Here is an 18888-nt window from a genome sequence, read left to right as displayed (position 1 = left end):
AATATCTTATCAATACATATCAACTTATCAGTACATTACATATTATATTGTGAGTGCACAATATGCCATCAGACGATGAGTAAGGACTCTAGTTTTTGGTCTGCGCAAGTGAAAATACTTTGATATGCTATTATTTTTCCTTCTGTCTTTCTCCAAAACCTTCTCCTTCTCTGGATAGAGCCTCTGGTGGAACTTCCGGTGGAGACTCCAGATACTTTCAGCCCAGCACAAGGTTATTGTCATCATGACTGTACCTGTACAAATCCATTTAATGCACATCACATCAAGACATGACTTCTTATTTAAACCACCATCTCAAAGTTTTCCTTTTCACTTTCTTTTTGTTATAGGTACTCTTTCAGGACCAAAGCTTACCCGTTACCTACCACCTGTGAAGCACCAAAGCTTACCTCCACTTGTCCAGAGGCACCCTCACCCTCCAACCCGGGAGGATCCTAAACCTCACCCAGACTTCAAGCTTCCTGAACACTTGCTGAAGAGGGATCGAAAGTTCTCCCGGTCCTTGGCCCGAAAGGACGAAACAATGGGGGCATCTGTGCCCTTTGGTTGTGACCTCCTGGGCCTCTATAAGAGGTCCAAAACCATCAAAGAGAACTTTTCAAGCCGTGCAAAACTTCCCTCCATTGCGCAACGCTCTGCTATATTTGGCACTGTACCTGTCCAACCCATGCGGTCCATCTATTGTACCGAGCTCATCCATCCTGGAGGTCCCAGGTACCCATTCCATCCTGATCACCCTACACAATTTGGCCAACCTACCTATCCCGCCCAACCAACTCATCCTGGCCACTCCAAGTCTGTCCACTTTGTCTCAGGTGACTCTGGGAATGGTTTGCTGAGCAGAGAGAGAAGTCTGATGCAGCTAAGTTCAGTCTCCCAAACTGAGTACCACTGGACCAAATACTTCTGCCTGGACTCCATCGAAGGCCCGAGAGACCAGAAGCCAGTGCCCGACTGGAGGCAGAACCTTTACAAACTCATCTCTCTCCAAGGTTTCCGTTCTCCGCGGGCTGCTCGGTTGGCCGCTGCGGAGCGTCTGGTGAACTGTCGCGATGCCGAACAGCCCTTGTTCTCCATTCCCACCCCGCGGCTCAGCCAGGTAGAAGTGTGTCAGAGGGTGGTGCGGAAGATTCGGATGACGGACACACTGGAGGAGGCTTCGTTCCAGTTCCACCATGTGGTCCCACTGGACTTCCAGCTCAGTAGCTTCACTCTGGAGCCCTCTGGGCAGATCCGGTATGGGAAGCTGAAAGTGGACTGGGTGAGAGGGCCTGTAGAGGCAAAGACGCTGAAATTGCCCCCAATGAAGACCAAGGTTACCCGCCAGAAAACACCTTAAGGCTTCAGGCTTGGGTGGCTTTGCATCTTTGTAGATCTGTTTGCAATATTTCAGTATGAGGCAAGTTGTTTGGTCTGAGTAATAATAAAATTATCTGTTGTGCATTATTATGATCTCGAGTTTGGTAATACAATACTCGTGTTCAACTGCAATGGGTTTTTGAAGACCGATACTGATATTTTTAGACTGATGTTGCCGATAGATTGTTTGCCAATTTTTATTTTACCAGGAAGTCCACTATATTCAATATCTTTCAGATTTACCATTTTCATGCCAAAACATTAGTGACTCTGTGTTTCCTCAGGAATTTACGACACTAAAATTGAAAAATTAAAACTGAAATTCTTTAGGGTTAGCAACTCTTTAAGGCAATGTGACACACCACACCCATTCAACTGCAGGATTTTTTTATCGTTAAAAAAACAATTAAATGAATGAATGAAATTGTGCAAAGAAAATAAAATTTAATGTGTTTTTATTAGCTGTTTTTTTCTCAGAATTCTGACTTTATTTCTTCCACTTCTGATTTTATTTCTCAGAATTCCGAGATATAAACTCAGAATCGTGCAGAAAAAAAAAGTCAGAATTCTGAGATATAAACTCAGAGTTCTGAGAAAGTTTTTTTTATTTTATTGAGTGGCGGGAATGGGCTTCCATAGGGCCCTCCATGGCCTATATACAATATTTAATACATTTCCAATAATGGCCCAATAAATTGACAAACTCATGTATCGGCCTAAACCTAATAGTAACACAAACCACGACATATCTAAGATCTCTTCTCACCAACCTAACACTTCATCATGACCTACAATAGAGAAGACAAATGCAAAATCTGGATAGGTATCACACATAGCTTTATTGACATTTGTTTCATGAAATCAGTGGTTTTATTTATTTGACAACGTTCACAAAAGTGACAACGCAAGGACACTTTGAGACGACATGTGAGCATTGTATCATTAGCTGATTGATGGCAACAATGAGTATAAACATAGGAATTCCAAATACAGAAATATTCTATGTTACTCCTATACAGAAATTAAAGCTGTAAAACAAAAAATATGGCTAATGTTCCCTCACATTGTCTAGGGAGCTTCAACTTATAAACAGTTGCAACTTAAGTAAAATACATAATAAAGAACTATAATATAAAAGAAATATAATAATGGTATCACACTAACTGTACAGGGGGTATACTGATGCAATGAATGGGATCAAGAGAGCAAAGAATAAAGACCTACTGTGCTTTATCATAGAGAAAACAGACATGGCCCTGTGTAACCTTGAAGGCAAAGATGCGGTTTACTTGGGTATGAATGGCAGACTGTATTTACTTTGACAGAAACTAGAGAAAGGCACAAAACAATGACAATCCATAGTCAACAAGGTACTCCACAGTCTTCTATATCAGTGATTCTCTATCTTTTTCATACCAAGGACCGCAAATTCAGTCCACATTAGGGCCACAAACCCCCATTTGATGAGATTTTGTCTCTCGGACCCAAATCTGAGAATATTTTTATTGTGAGATATGATTTTGTCCAGAATTCCAAGACTATCTGTATTGTAGGTGGAGAGATAACACTGAAACTATGATCAAAACAGTCATTCTTCTGCATTATATAACTGTGTTAACTTTAATTAAATAATGGTGAAGTTTAACAATTCATCCATTTTCTGGGGACCCCCTGGAACCTCCTCAAGGACCCCTGGTGGCCCCCGGACCCCACGTTGAGAACCACTGTTCTATATCGTTTAATTAGGCCAAAGTCATTAAGTTATACAGTGCTGAAGATGTTGGGAAATCTCTTGCTTTTGGAAATACACCTTCAGCTTTGATATGTGAAATAGAGTGCTACAACATACAACACAAGACTTAAGCTGTAAAGATTGTTTTCATTTTCCTTTATATGGGAAAAGTGTAACCCAGTAAAATTGTGAATTGTTCCGGCTGAACTACAAAACTGTTGACAATAACCATCTTCTGGAAAGAGACCATAAAATGCCATTTACATCAGCTTTACAACCAATTAAAAAGTGTGTATACGGTTTAAATAATAATCCGCAACATTTTCATATAAATTAATGTCCATTTTGCAACTCTCTATTACTGACAGTGATTCAACCTATATCCAGTGCATGACAGCTTTTACATTTGCTGTTCTCAGATAGCTCTTTCGTGGGAAAAATCCTCTGGCGCACAGGAAGTGATTTATGTTTCCGGTTTGTTTGGAATGAGTAGAAGAAGAACTAGGTAGTTAGCATGAGCAGCGATATCCACCATGACTAAACAGAAAATCTAAGGAAAAAGACGCCACAGTACTGGACACACTGTTTGATTGACAGGTGATCTCCGGGAAGCGCAGTGCAGAAACACCACAGCGATGAGCGCTTAGCACCAAAGATGGAGACAAAATCATAATAAAAAAAAAAAAAAATATGCGGATTACAACTTAACCGCAGGTTTTACACCCAGTTCTTATACGGCGTTCTGTGCAGTTTCACACCTAATCGAAGCTTCTACAGTCATGAGTTGACACTGGGGACCTCGCGGGGTGCGGCAAGTCATTTTGAAATGCTGTTGCATCCATTTTGGAAGATACCATATCAGCTAAGCATAAGCAGGGCAAAACAAATGCACACTTAAAATCAGCACAAATAATTGAAAACTGAGAGGCAGGGGATGTCTGTGCGCTAGTTGTAGCTCGTAACAGCTATTCTCCAATAATGCGGTGAAACTGTACTCCCCGGCCTTGCTGTGTCGAGGGTTAAAGGAATAGTTCACCCAAAAATGAACATTCTGTCATCATCTACTCCCCCTCATGCCAAATGAAACACAGGTGAAATTTGTTAGTCCATATAACACACAGGGAGGTTGCCAGCACAACTTGGTAGCAGCCTTCTCCAAAACAACTGAAGTCAATGGGGACCTGTTCTTTAGAGTTCCAAAACAAAAACAGCCAAACAATCACACTGTGAATAGAAAGACCTATACACCATTATTTGTTGCAAATCAATCAGCTGTAGTTAAGATTTGCACTAAATGATGGTGTAAATATACTGTAGGTCTTTTTGGAACTCTGAAGAACTGGTCCCCACTGACTTCAGTTGTTTTGGAGAAGGCTGCTATGGAGTTGTGCTGGCAGCCTCCCTGTGTGTTATATGGACAAACTTCACCTGTGTTTCAACTGGCATGAGGGGGAGGAGATGATGACAGAATTTTCATTTTTGGGTGAACTATTCCTTTAAGTCAAATAAAATGGTCATAATGCCATAATGGATATGATATATATTATCTCTTGGTAAAAGAGGTAGCTACTGTAGCGCATTCTTAAAAAGCAGGAAACCTCATCAGCTGAAAACACTGAACTCAACACGAGCTGAATGAAGGCCACGCGGGGGAGGAAAGGCTCTCTGTTTAGCAAGCTGGCGTTATAAAAGATTTAACACATTTACATTTGTTATTCCCATGGACAACGTCAGTCAGTCCGATAAAGTATTAGTGAACAGGTTTTAGCAAAGCGAGAAAGAAAACGAAGGCTCTAGTCTCAGCTGCAGAGCCTGGAGCAGATGAGTGGAGGACGGACTTTGCATACATAGAGGATGTTTCTCGGAACGTTTCTACTCAAATGAGCTGCAATCCGCTGTGGTATTTACCTGCTCTGAACCGGAAAACGTACCCACGTGCCTAAAAACTCATCTTTGGTACAATCAAAATTCCAGCTTTTCCAGTTCAGTCTCAGAGGAGCTGAGAGCTCAAAGAGGCGGTCGGGGTAAACTCTTCTCGTTTCTGCTTATGGGGAACAGTAGTAGATGTTCACTAACACGGACCTAACTGTCCTTGGGCATGGGGGGAAAAAAAATGTACCTCTCAAGAGATGGTTAAGAGATGGTTCCATGAGGTATACGAGGACAGGCTAGAGCCAAGACCAGGAGTGCGACAGACTGCAGAACGAGCTGATGGTGACAGCTGATTCTCCAACATACCAAAGTACACATTTCTGCAAGGACAAATTTCAAATCCCAAAGAGTCGTACCGCACTGAGCGCGACTTTGGTCAAAGTAGTGCTTGAAAACCCTCATCGATACTTTATCTGCCATTGATCGAGCTCACCTGGTCCGACTGCCACTTTTGCTCAAGCAAGCAAATCAAAAATAGAACATAAATAAAAAAGGAATTCAAGTGTTATTTTGACATAGTACTGGGATTGATCGCACTCTAGGTCAACATTCGTCTCCGGGGGCCGCGCTCCTCGTCCAGGCGGCATTATCTGGCGTCGTTCAGCTGCCTCGCCACCGTCAGGATCTCCTTGGCTCCTTTGCTCAGCAGCAGGTTGGCCAGGTCGATCCCCAGCCTCTCGGCGTTGTCCTGGGCCGGGCCGTCGATCTTGTCCGCGGTGACCCCCACTCTCTGGACTCGCTCGTCCACCTCCTCCGGGATCTATCGCGAACGTATCGTACACACGGGTCAGTACAAAGTACGGATGATATGCGTGATGCGAGGACGATGCATGATGTGCCTGCTGTTACCTTGTTAAGATCGGTGATGCTGGTCTGCATGGTCTCCTTCAGACTGTCCGAGCCATCCAGGCTGTACACCGCCCCCGTCAGGTAGAGCTGGGGAAACGCGTAAACACATGACGCATTAAAGACCTTCAAATTTCACACATTTTTACCTCTGCCAAGGAGGTTATGTTTTCGGTGCCATTTGTTTGTCTGTTAGCAGGATTACGTAAAAACTACTGGCCTGATTTTCATGAAACTTTGTGGAAGGGTGTAGCATGGGCCAAGGAAGAACCCATTACATTTTGGAGCGGATCCGGATCCGACTCACGTACAAGCAATAATAGAACGAACCTTGGCGGAGGTCTGCGCTCTCCGAGTGCCCTTCTAGTTAGTTAAAGATATGTCTTGATCCCTTGATCTGTTTCGTTCAGGTTTTCCACTAACGCACATGAACATGTTGTTCCCCTGTGGGCCAATCGGTGAAGAGTATAGGGTTCAACCAATATGGGTTTTGAAGGCCAATATTGATTGAGATAAATCAGATTAAAATAAGAGTAAAAAAAAAAGCCTTTTTATAGTTTTTCAAGAAACTCAAAATGGTGGAAACTCCAAAAACAGGGCACTGATGATCCTGGAGGGTAGCTGAATACTGGCTGTCTGATCGATGATGTCTGGGATATCATGTGAAATGAATGAAGGCCGATCAGCAGAAGGCACTTTAAGAGCACAAACCTCTGCCTCAAGGTCATTAAAACATCCTTTTTTCATCTTAGGAATATCGCCAAAGTCAGACCTTTTTTAACTCAGAGAGATGCTGAAATACTCACTTACGCTTTTATTACTAGCCATTTAGACTATTGTAATTCCCTTTTTACTGGATTACCTAAAAAATCTATAAGAAAACTACAGCTGATTCAGAATGCTGCGGCCAGTCTTAACCAAAACAAAGAAAATGGATCACATTACCCCACTGCTTATGACACTGCACTGGCTACCTGTATCTTTTACAATTGATTTTTTTTAAAGTTCTTTTACTTGTTCATAAAGCTTTAAATGACCTTGCTCCTCCCTACATCAGACATGTTCTTTCATTTTATGTTCCAGCCAGATCACTAAGGTCCTCCACCGCTTTTCTTCTAAATGTTCCTTATGTGTCCCATAAAAGAACCGGTGAGAGTGCCTTCTGTTTTTATGCCTGTGGAACTCACTGCCTCTGGATATTAGAATGGCAAGCTCTCTCAGTATTTTTAAAAGGAAATTAAAGACGTATCTTTTTAATCTGGCTTTTCATTTGGAGTAATGTTATAGTCTTAGTTTTTAAGAGTTAATCATTGGTTTTTACTTTATTTTTATCCCTGGTGTTTATTTTATTGTATTTTTATTTTATTTTATTGACTCTTATTTATTGATTTTTTTAACATTTTATTGTTTTATTGTTGTAATTTTGCTATGCGAAGCACTTTGGGCTGCATGCTTGTATGAAAGGTGCTATATAAATAAAGTTAAGTTGAGTTGCCAAAGCTGAACCATTCTCCAACTTGTGGTTACAACCAAAGACATCATTCCTTTTCAAGTTAAACGATTTCTTGACCCCTCAAACCCTTGGGGATTTGGAATCGAGTCTCTATCTCCATTAGGAAACACACCCTCCGTGGCAGAGGTAATAAGCCGATGTTGTGCATATGTGTGTGAGTGTATACCCACCATTCTTACCTGGGAGTCTTTCACTTCAGTGTGTACAGCCACCGGAACGCTGCACCCACCCTCCTAGAAACGAGAGAGTACATTGAATGCACCGGGATCTACACGCTCAATGTGGAAATGAATAATGGGTGTGTGTGAGCCTGTGTGTGTGTGTGTGTGTGTGTGTTGTACCAGGTGTCTGAGGAAGGCTCTCTCGGCGATGCAGCGCAGCACAGTGTCGGGGTCGTGAAGCACGGATACCATCTCCAGGATGTCCGCATCTCTGGCCCGGACCTCCACTGCCAGCGCCCCCTGATGACACACAAACATGGATGAGTTGTGTTATTATTATCTATGAATTTGTATGTATGAATTTGTATGCTGCGTTAACATCTCATGGGGAAAGACGGTAAATATGAACTTCCCACTTGAAAGTATTGCTCACTTCAGCTTGCAGGTGTTAAATACTACTTTGGTGATGGACCCTAATTTGTGTGATTTCTGACATAAAAAAAAAAAATGGTGGTAGTATCATGATGGCTCTCCCTACATATATAGGTATTTCTCTAGACCCTGACACACATATCTACAAAAATGTTTAATTATATAAATACAACAGGTGTGTCTAATGTTCCTTATTGTGATTTTTTCCTTATTGTGATTTGATCTAGCTGACTTTTTATAGAAGGGTGTTAAGACCCAATTTCTTTCATGAATTTAAGATTTCTTCTTTTCCTCTAACTTAATACAATATTTTTGAACGTAGGTGATGTACATTTTGATATATGGGATGTTGTATCTGATATTATGTTTATGCTTATATATCAGATATACATGTATGTTTGATATTTTTGAAGTATGGCTTTTGTACTACTGTTTTTTTCTCTATGTATCAGTTTTCTATGTACTTTATTGAATTGTGAATTATTTTTGGAGGTTTATCACCCTGGGCGGTTTGGATGGTTAACCTCACCTGCCATCATAGAGTTTGTCAGCCTATGGGTGTGCATGATGTATAAATATGGGTGTGGTTTCCATTTTTCAAACATTTTGACCTGACGAGGATCCAAGTAGGATTGAAACTTTGTCACTATTAAACTTTTGTGTTTCTGGCCTGCAGTCTTACACCCCTACTTACTACAATTATTATTTTCCCCAATTTCCCACGAACTGCAGTATTAGATTAACTGCTTTCACAAAGACCTCTGCATCGTACGTACCTGTCCGACAGCATACATACAGTCCTCGGGCCCCAGGATCTACCGGTGCAGAGAAAGCAGACAGTCTGGAGTTAAAGAATGACCGTCGCATGAGAAACATCACCCAGAAAGTCCTAGAGAGAACTGAGGTACCTGGCTGATGCGATTGTCCCAGCCCATTCGCTTGAGGCCGGCGGCGGCCAGGATGATGGCAGCGAAGTCCTCCTTCTCGTCCAGCTTCTTCAGACGCGTGTTCAGGTTTCCACGCTGAAGACTCAAGCTCAGGAAGAAGAACGCCTCAGGAACCAATATCAATATACAGTATGTAGGATCACCTTGGGAACTGGCTTTTTACTTGCTATCTGTTATGCGTTCCTCATTTTTATCTTATTTTTTACAGTTATTATCAAGTAGGTTTTATTCTCCATCTTATTTTACATTAATTATGGCATTCTATCCCTGTTTTTATGCTCATTCTATGTCTATTTTCATGTGAAGATGCATTCTATGTAATCTATTCTCATCTTTATCGTATTTTTACTATTATTAAGTTTTAAATTAAATTATTTTAAATTAAGTTCTATGTGAAGTAGCACATGTACATCTTTATGTATACATTTTTAATTTTTATATTATTATTATTAGAATTGTATAATTTATTTATTTTAATTTCTGTCTATTACTATTTTTAATTTGTTATTTTTATTTTTTCTAAGCTGAACTTAGTATAAAATGTCAACCTCTTTTGCACATCATATTTCTGCTATGTTATGTTTACCTTTTTAACTGATTGTATGTCTGCAGTTTTTCATTGAAAATTAATAAAAATTTGGTCCAAAAAAAAAATGTTTTATGTGAAGCACTTGGTGCATGTAATTTCTTTGTTGTAAAGCACTTTGAGCTGCATTTCTTGTATGAAAGGTGCTATACAAATAAAGTTTATTATTATTATTTTACATCATGCCTTTAAATGAAGAATTATCGATATATTGGTCTGACGCTATTCATAATCTGATTTGAACTTTGCAGGGTTGTGATGTTGAGTAAAATGTTATTAACATTTGAAAGTAGACCAATAATCACTAAATTTAGTAGGCCTATAAAAACCAGCTATAGACAAATGATCCTGAAATATATTACCAGGGTTTCTACATATGCAAATCCAATACAAACACATTACTGTAATGAGGAATTTTGTTATTTAGGTGAGGTATGTATAGTTTTCCCTAACGTTCCTTAGCTTGCAAGAGTACAACTTTCAAGAGAGAGAAAGACTTGAGAAAGGATACAATATCTTTGAACTCCAGGTGGGGGAATCTCCTCTTCAGCTGGGCGGCCCGTCTCAGTGAGCTGGTGCCGATCACACTGCGAAGCGCACAGCATCAACTCAATTCACCGTTTTGCCATACTTTTGAAGAACAATAACAAATTCCTGGGGGGGGGGGAGTGAGTGGCATTTTTCTCTCACACTGTACCTATTTTGCGGTAACGTGTCAAGGGTTTTCCCCATGTTTTTCGGGTGTAGGACCACCGCATCGTGGGGGTTTTCTCGCCTGAAAAGCAGAAAGCAGGGAAGTATTGAATCACTGGTTGAGTCATTGGTATTGATTGAATCCTTATTAACCCCCTGCAGATATACAGTATTATAGCCACTTTGTGCTATGGGGCAGGAAAAATCTTACTTATTTCCCCTTTAAAGCAGCAAGAAGTGGTGCTGAATGTATCATGACACACTCTAGACTTCGACAGAGACACTACTGTGTGTGTGTGTGTGTGTGTGTGTGGACTTACTTCAACACGGCGCCAATGGTGAATCCCGGAGGCAGAGTGGTGGGCAGGTCTTTCAGCGAGTGGACGACCAGATCAACCCTGTGGGACACAAGAGGAACAGACTGGTGTACAGATTGTCCATTTAGGTCTTATGGTATAATAGAGCCATTCACTGGTGTGCCATGCTTCAGAGCTTCAAGGCAGCAACAGCACAGAGACACCCGCTACATCAAAGGCTGTGGGTGAAAATCAAAGGTTTCCCCCTTTCCATGCATTTTGTCTGAAGTGTACTTACTGTTATGCGACATGGAGGATAGTGTGCATGTTATGAGCAGGGAAAATCAGCATGGTGATTGGTAATTAAAAGGTTTGCTATGGGCAATATTGGCCAGACAGTGTTGTTCTCCTCCAATATCATGTGTGTGGTGCAGTTTGTTATATATAAAAAAAAAAAAAGAAAATAACGTATTTATTTCAGAATTGATCAATACTACTCTGGTTGTCTAGGGCCAGTGGTTCTCAACGTGGGGTCCGGGGACCACCAGGGGTCCTTGAGCGGGTTCCAGGGGGTCCCCAGCAAATTGATGAATTGTTAAACTTCAGCAATATTTCATTTACAAGAAGTTAGGGGATGTAGAAGAATGACTATTTGATCATAGTTTCACTGTTATCTCTCTACAATAGAGATACTTATGGGATTCTGGACAAAATCATATCTAACAATAAAAATCTTCTCAGATTTGGGTCCGAGAGACAAAAGCCCTTAACCTGAATTGACTTTAATGTGATAATGCACAAGCCCATGAATACTTATTATTATTATAGGTTTCAATGGAGAGTTTTAGTGTCCTGTGGTCTGAATGCTGTTTCAGAGGGTTTTCTACCCTGACAACAATACAATTCTGGAGGAAACACTGAATCCTTGTCCTATCCTTTGGGGATTTTTTTGGCGAGAAAATAATCAAATTTAAAATATTAAATATTGGCAAACTTTACATCATTGGCTTCATTTATTTCTTTCCTCAAACATCACTATTTGTTGGAAACGCTAATTATGAGAGGGAAAGGTAAGGGACTTGCTTTCAGTGGTAAATGGCAAAAACTATTGGTTATAAAGGCATGGGATATTGAGCTTTGATATGTCTTGTTTGTTTTTGTATTCTTCTTTTCCTGTTTTCCACATTTCTTTTTTTGGGGGGTTTTTGTTTTTTTGTGCCTTTATTTATAAAAACTGTAAATGGAGTGTATAATACTTTATTATGTTCTGTTCTTTTATGTAACTTTATAAGTTTTATTTATGTATAAGCTTATATGACTATACCTGCATTTGCTTATATCAGTTAGACTTTCTCTACCTTTTTTCTTCATAACTGGGCTGTGATCTCCATTCTGTCTAGTTAATATACTTTGTTGGTAACACTTTACAATAAGGGTACATTAATTAAGGGTTAGTTAATGCTTAATAAGAATTAACTAACCCTTAATTAACAGTTAATTAATGTGTCTGGTAATCATTTACTAATGGTGTTCATGTTAACTAAGGTATTAATTTATACATTAATAGTCATCTTTATAAACTATTAAATAATGTATAAATTAATACTTTAGTTAACATGAACACCATTAGTAAATTACATATTAGTTAAGTGTTAATTAAGGGTTAGTTAATGCTTATTAACTAACAAACTAGAAAAAAAACACACTTAACTTAGTGACCCTTATTGTAAAGTGTTACCACTTTGGTTTACACTTATGTTTATGGTATTTTTCTTCTCTTTTCTGGTGTCTCTACATGTTTATGTTTTTTGTCAGTTCTGCGTGTTTTGTGTTGTATTGTTATTTTTGTCTAGTAAATAAAAAAAAATAAAAAAAATAAAAATATCGGCACAAAATATCTGCCGTCTGCAACTTCAATCCAAAAGCATCAGCCTTCTGAAACCAAGCCCATATCGGTGAAAACCTAATAGTTACTGTCCATTGCTGAAACAATGCTGTGAAGCCAGTGTGGTGTCAGCCACAGACGACACCGTTTACACTTACTCATTCCTCTCCAGAGCATTCTCCAGTTCTTTGGTGAACAAACTCTTCTCTCCGATCTGCATCGACAAACAAACAGTTCACACATTAGCATGTACTTTCTGTTAGACTGTTAGGGTACCAGCCATTACACTTGGTACTTCCACACAACAGGCACACCCTTTTATATTGTGTGGTATGAATGACAACAAACTAGAAAAAAAAAATAACATTTACATTGAAAATTACACATTTACAAGCAGCAGATTCAAACTGTAATTCTTAACACAGAGCTTATTTGAATAATAGCCCAATGACATACTGGTTGTTTGAATTTTCTGTCTTTTGTAGATGTTAGTAGAGGCAAACCTGTCAGTTATTTTTTATTTTTTTGTTGCCAACATGAAAATAGACTCCTTTTCAGTGTTAAATATGCATACACAATGAAACGATGAGCTTCACCTTTGATAAAGCTGTGTCAAGGATTTTGTCTCCTGTTGTTGACATGCCAACTGAAATAAAGTGAAGACAGAAACGTTTATTAATATCATTCCCAATAAGTAACTACAGTGTTATTGTCTTTTTCAAACAGCTCTTCACATTTACACCACATTATGATACAGAAGGCTTTTAGGTGATGCAACACAGCCTCTGGCGGCCATATTGGAGGTCCACACAACTGCATTTCTAAGTGTAAAACTTGTCCGTCTCTACAGAACTGAAAATATCTGGTTACTTTCTGTGCTGTTTTTGACCAAGAACTGATCATTTACCCACCAATACATCAATTTTGTTTTGATAATGTCAGCTGGTTAGCTTGCTAGCCATAGTATCTGGTCAGCTAACCAGCACTGTCTTGCTGAAAACATTAGCACACTAGCCAACCTATCTAGTAGAAGCTAGCGTTAGTAGTGGCTAGCAGTTGCATGTTAACATTAGCATTGGTTACTTTGATAAACAGTTGCCTAAGCAACTGTTTGTTCAGGTTAACCGAGCTGACCCTTCTCAAGCTCAGTTTTACCAACTCTCTTCCAAAGAGAGTTGCTCAAAAAGTCGCTACAAGTCGCCATATAATAGAATACGTTAATTTGCATATCAATATATTTGTTTCTATTTCTATTTCTCTCAGCGGAGGGAGAGGCTACACTGTGTATAGGAAGTGTTGTGATCATCAAACCGCTTTGGATTAGACAAGGATGTACCAGAAATTGGCTTCAACCATACAGAATTGTCACCAAATGCTTTGGGAGTAAACACATTACCAATGTTCCCCATGGCTGGAAAAAGTCGCTAGATTTGTTGCTAGTTGCTTTTGACAAATAAATTCAGCAGGGGGTCTGAAAAGTCGCTAATTCTAGAGACATGAAGTTGGCAACAGTGCTCAAGGTACAACTCAAAGGTGTTTTGGAATAGAGACTAGGGCTAAAGACAAGACAGTTTACTGTGTCACAGTCACCAACATTTAGAAACAAATCTACCTTATCAGAAAATTCATTTTTACTTAACGTTACTGAATTGACCTACACCCACACCATCTCTACATTTTTCAGATATCTCTCTTTTTTGCCAGCTACGTTTCCAATGGACCTCCATGATGGAGCCAGACATGGCTCCTAGGAGAATTGTGATACAACTGCAAGGCCTCTATAAGATATTCTTAGAGACAACAAAAGCTGGGAATAGTCTCACCTATTTCCAAGTGGACGTCAGGGTACAGCTCTTTCAACTTGGCAGCAACACTGTCAGTCTGGATACGAGCCAACTGGGACAAAAGAATGAAACAGCAATTGACATTATCTGAATTGTGCCTGTGCTCGATACTTCTTTTTATCCAAATTCAAACATCCCTCCACACAGTCACTGCATGCTGGATAACCACCAAATCAGTAGGGCACACTAGATGAAGAGGAGTTATCTGGAAAGGCCATTGTTAAGACAGGACCAGCCTATCTCTACTAGAAGAGCTCCAGAAGTCTTGGTCTGCTATATCTAAACCGACATGGAAGAACGGTGCATCAGATAATTCATATTTAACTGACACACTAAGGCTCTTCGCATTCAAACGATAGCTAACCCCTAAATCAAAGACCTCACGAGACAAAACTATACTATAGAAATAACCACCTTGCGGTTGTATGCCTCCGCCAATAAACTTTGTTTTATCATTGCAAGGACAGTCTTTATTCATTGAACATATATAATTAATGTGATTATTAGGTCAACTTAAAGGATTTTGGTGTCTGCAAAAGTAAGTGACAGCACCTCCACCGTTTTTGTAGAATGACCCAAGATCGTTTTCTCAGCTACAGTGGTAAGCAAAACATTATAATGTCACAGTGAAGTTGACCTTTGAACTTTTGGATATAAAATGTCATCACTTCATCATTTTATCCTATGAGACATTTGCGTGAAATTTTGTCATAATTAGCGTCTGAATTCTTGAGTTATGGCCAAAAACGTCTCTTGTGAGGTCACAGTGACATTGACCTTTGACCACCAAATTCTAATCAGCTCATCCTTGAGCCCAAGTGGACGTTTGTGCCAAATTTGAAGAAATTCCCTCCAGGCGTTCCTGAGATATCGCGTTCACGAGAATGGGACGTACGTACATTCTCGTGAACGCGATACATACGTACGTACGGACGGACGGACGACCCGAAAACATAATGCCTCCAGTCATAAAAACATATGAACCAGGAAAGATGTAAAAGCCATATTCTCTGAAATGTTTAAAAAGTTAACAAGTAAAAAAATAAGCAGTACTGTACCTGGCTCTTGCGGGTTCCGATCCGGATGACCCGACTAACCTTTCCGTTCCCATCCTGCGAGGACAAAAGAGAGGTCAGTCAAGAGTTTTCTACACCAAAAACCTCTCCTAGACCCGCTCGTCGAACCCCCGACAATCGCCCCCCCGCCCCCAACACATTTGCAACCATCTTTACCACCGGTTTACAAAACGCGCTGCACCATTTTGCTCTGCTCATCTCACCCTGATGTACTTGTAAGGTCCTTCTTCCATACTTCTCTACGGCCGTACTGAACGTCTGCACTGTAGAGGCTATTGTGTCCGCTGGTGCGACTGGGACTGCCCGCTATGCCTCGGTAAGGAGCTGTGCTGAGGTCATATACAGATAATGAACAGTGGTCTTTTTAACCACCGGACACCCCCCCCCCCACCCCCCCCACTCCACCTCCTCCCTTCAGGACCTCCACCCCAAGATATCTCTGGTTCCGAAAGATAAGAGTGCCGATTCACTGAGTCCGTTGTAAAAGGCGGGGAGGGGTAGCTAAGGAGGGTCTTTGGGTATGAGGTGTGGTCAAAAGGTTTGTGGAACAAGCAGCCGTCTGTGGGGAGAGAAACTCTGCATCTCAACTGAAGCACAGATCATGTATAATGGAATCCTCTAAATCAGTGATGGGCATTTGGTCTTTTCACCCCTTACAAACAGTATTTTTTTGGTGCACATATCTCTATAAGAGTTCCTGAATGGTGAGCCACCAATAACAGCTGTACTGGATTGAGGATTAAAAATTGAAAAAAAATTGAAAATTGACACTTTAGTAACCCTTGGACTATTTAAATCTATGATCACTAACCACTTAACTTCTGTTTGCACCTGTTTTAATTGATTTGTGTTATATCTTATATCCTGCATCTTTTATTATCTGTACATACATACTTGTTTTAATTGATTGTTTTATGTATCTTGTATCTTTTATTAACTGTACTTATATACTTGTTTGAATTGATTGGTTTCTTTTATTGTATTTTTATTTTATATCTTTTATACTTGACATCATTGTAAATGAGGGCCAGCCCAATCCAAATCCAAGACTGCTAAAGTCTTGGAGAACATACAGTATTTAACTGTATTCAAACTGAGCCTACATGTTTATCATAACTTCAGAACCAAACTTTCCATTCAGTCACATGTTAGCTAGGTGTTCCGGGGCCTTGTCTTGGCCCAAGTCTATGAAGGCAAGTTCACCGATTCTCATTTTCACTGTTTTCGAGATTCAAATGTGAACATATACTTAGGAGCAGAGCAGATTCATAATGACTCCCTTAATATCTTTTATGAAGATCTTAACGAGAATTATATATGCCAACTTAAAACCAGACCAATTTTCCTACATATACACCACTACTTCATTCTTATCAGTCCAAGATTAAAAAGGCTGAAATACAAGAATCCTGAGTTTAAAAATTACAATAAAAGGGATAGTTTTTGCATCCTATACTCTCTGTCATGAGTTGTAGTCTTTGTGTCAGACAAACTCTAATATAGATGTTGATAACTGCAATATCTGACCACTTTATTACAGGCTTATTACAACTCATACCACTTAACTGCCTATAATATTGCAGGTCTCGGCTGAGAAGAGATATTAGCAGTCAATGAGTGCAATTTCCCAACAGAAGGGACATGTTTAGACTAATTTCTCTTATCTGTGGTTGACATATCGTAGGTACTAGCCTAGGAAGCGTTTTCTTTCTCTTCAGTATCGTGGGAACGTCATGCCAAACCACATTTAAAAAATCTGCCAATTTAATGTTGCCTTGCTCATTGACACAGGTAAATGCATCATAGATATTGACTCACGACATTTTCTGAAGTGGTAGGAGCCACTCTTCAATTCGGTATTAATGCAATACAATAAACAGTACGTAATTCAATAAAATTTCAACCAATGGGTTCGCCTGATATTTCCACGACCTTCTACCAGTGGCGGGCAGTAGCAAGCAATGCTAACCAATTCGTAAAGCAGAGATTTTATAAAATTAAGTACTTCTTGGTGGATTATATGCATGCCGAATTCAAAAGTGCCTCCTAATGATTTAGTAAAGTAATAAGTGATATTTTGGGAGGTAAAAGTTATGAGGGTTTTGTCGGTAAACATATTAAATAAGACAGATTTTTTGTGGAGTTTGGCAGACGTTCCCTCATTACGAGAGAGGCTGACGTAAAAGTTACATATCGTGGTTAGTTAACCTAGCATGTTTTCTGTTAATCTGGCAGTGCAAAACGATGTGCGAGGTACGAGTATAAACTATCAACTTTACATTTAAATCGTTCATTTGCGAGCTAACGTTTGCTATTTTCTACATGCTATTCGTCAAAGTTTTGACAAGAGTCACACCGGCTCCTCTTGTCCAATGGCAGAGCAGGACTGCGAGACAGACGCAAAGGTCAGCCAATCGGCGCGCTCTAATGGGCCGAGCATGCGGAAATGGCGAACGCCATCCACAGCAAGCATTGAATGTGTCTCACGCATGGTGCAAATCACCGGGTCGATTGGGTCATTTCTTACCGGAGAACTTGCTTCCCCCGACATCTCGGTGATCCGTTTCAGTCAGCTGATGTTGCACGTCTCAACAGCGCGTCTCCGCGCTTGATACGGAGCCCATTCAGAAACGTTAAATCACACGAAAATAGCGAGGGCGCACCTCTCGTAACGCTCCCCAATGAATGAATGCGCAACCTCTGATGTCATTGGACCGGCTGGAGGTCATTTCCTTGTTCCTTCTTTTAGTTTCCTCTTACGGATTGCATAGGCCGGTGGTTGAATCTCGTGTTAAAATAAATACGGAACGTGCAGACGTGTCATTTAACTAAACCACAAGCTATGGCAAAGTCCTTGCATCTGTTTGGCCATCGAAATCTTCCAAATGTGTCAACTTATATTTCTGGGGACAAAGTGGAGCAGTGAGCAATGATTGATGACTGACAAGATATTACTATTTGGTCAATCTGATGATATATTACACGTATGAAAGCTCCCCTGATGTGATCCCCCCGCCCCTCCCCCCATATGATTTCCAAATAGATTTTTGTCTTTTTTTTTCTTGATCTTTGCTCTCCATTATTATAAAAAAAACTACTAGATCAATTTGCTTTGCCTAAGGTATGACGAGTGCCACCTTGCCACACTTGACCTTTTGACCGATTTTAATATATAAATTGCATAAAATTGTCAAAGGGAAAGATTCTGTCATAGTGAGAAAGACATGGGGCTGCAGTTCAGCATAGTGATGGGAGAAAATATGAGGATGCAATTGGCCTGGATTTCGCTTTTTTTTTGCAATACAGGAGGTTAGAAACTGCTAGAGGGTAGTCTAGTCCAGTGGTTCTCAACGTGGGGTCCGGGGACCACCAGGGGTCCTTGAGGGGGCTCCAGGGGGTCCCCAGCAAAATGATGAGGTGTTAAACTTCTCTGTTACTTCATTTGTAAGAAGTTAACACAATTAGAGAATGTAGAAGAATGACTGTTTTGGTCATAGATTCACTGTTATCTCCCTGCCTGCAATACAGATAGTCAAGGAATTCTGGACAAAATCATATCTAACAT

General features: G+C 40.1%; 1 protein-coding gene across 4 annotated transcripts; it reads right to left on the bottom strand.

Annotated features, from left to right (window-relative positions):
- Positions 1-5486: 5486 nt before the first annotated feature.
- On the bottom strand, positions 5487-18009 carry LOC139646547 (porphobilinogen deaminase-like). Of its 4 annotated transcripts, none has more exons than XM_071522447.1 (14): positions 17851-18009; positions 15306-15359; positions 14227-14299; positions 13000-13049; positions 12562-12617; positions 10543-10620; positions 10227-10304; positions 10041-10116; positions 8905-9018; positions 8773-8811; positions 7745-7864; positions 7574-7636; positions 5894-5980; positions 5487-5804 (listed from the first exon to the last, which is right to left on the bottom strand). In XM_071522447.1, exons 1-14 carry the CDS (start codon positions 17872-17874, stop codon positions 5631-5633), a joined length of 1086 nt encoding a protein of 361 aa, XP_071378548.1. In that variant the 5' UTR covers positions 17875-18009; the 3' UTR covers positions 5487-5630. The 4 variants fall into 4 exon arrangements, with proteins under 4 accessions (XP_071378548.1, XP_071378550.1, XP_071378547.1 ...); XM_071522449.1 differs by having other exon boundaries at positions 7583-7636; XM_071522446.1 differs by lacking the exon at positions 17851-18009 and adding an exon at positions 15527-15601.
- Positions 18010-18888: the final 879 nt, after the last annotated feature.

Source organism: Centroberyx affinis, unplaced genomic scaffold (assembly GCF_046629955.1).
Source record: "Centroberyx affinis isolate AG114_WGS23_722 - 3 ecotype Tasmania unplaced genomic scaffold, CSIRO-AGI_Caff_v1 ptg000989l_1, whole genome shotgun sequence".
Taxonomy (NCBI): domain Eukaryota; kingdom Metazoa; phylum Chordata; class Actinopteri; order Beryciformes; family Berycidae; genus Centroberyx; species Centroberyx affinis.
Note: the sequence above shows the minus strand (reverse complement) of the source record. Positions and strands in the feature narration are given on the sequence as shown.

Bases quoted from the DNA above. Each gene is read 5' to 3' on its own strand.
- LOC139646547 (XM_071522446.1), bottom strand. From the start codon at position 15,556: ATGGAAGAAGGACCTTACAAGTACATCAGG. The intron at 13,050-14,226 runs GTGAGACTATTC...ACTTTATTTCAG, and splicing joins TGACGTCCACTTGGAAATAG to TTGGCATGTCAACAACAGGA. The intron at 5,805-5,893 runs GTAACAGCAGGC...CGTTCGCGATAG, and splicing joins GCATCACCGATCTTAACAAG to ATCCCGGAGGAGGTGGACGA.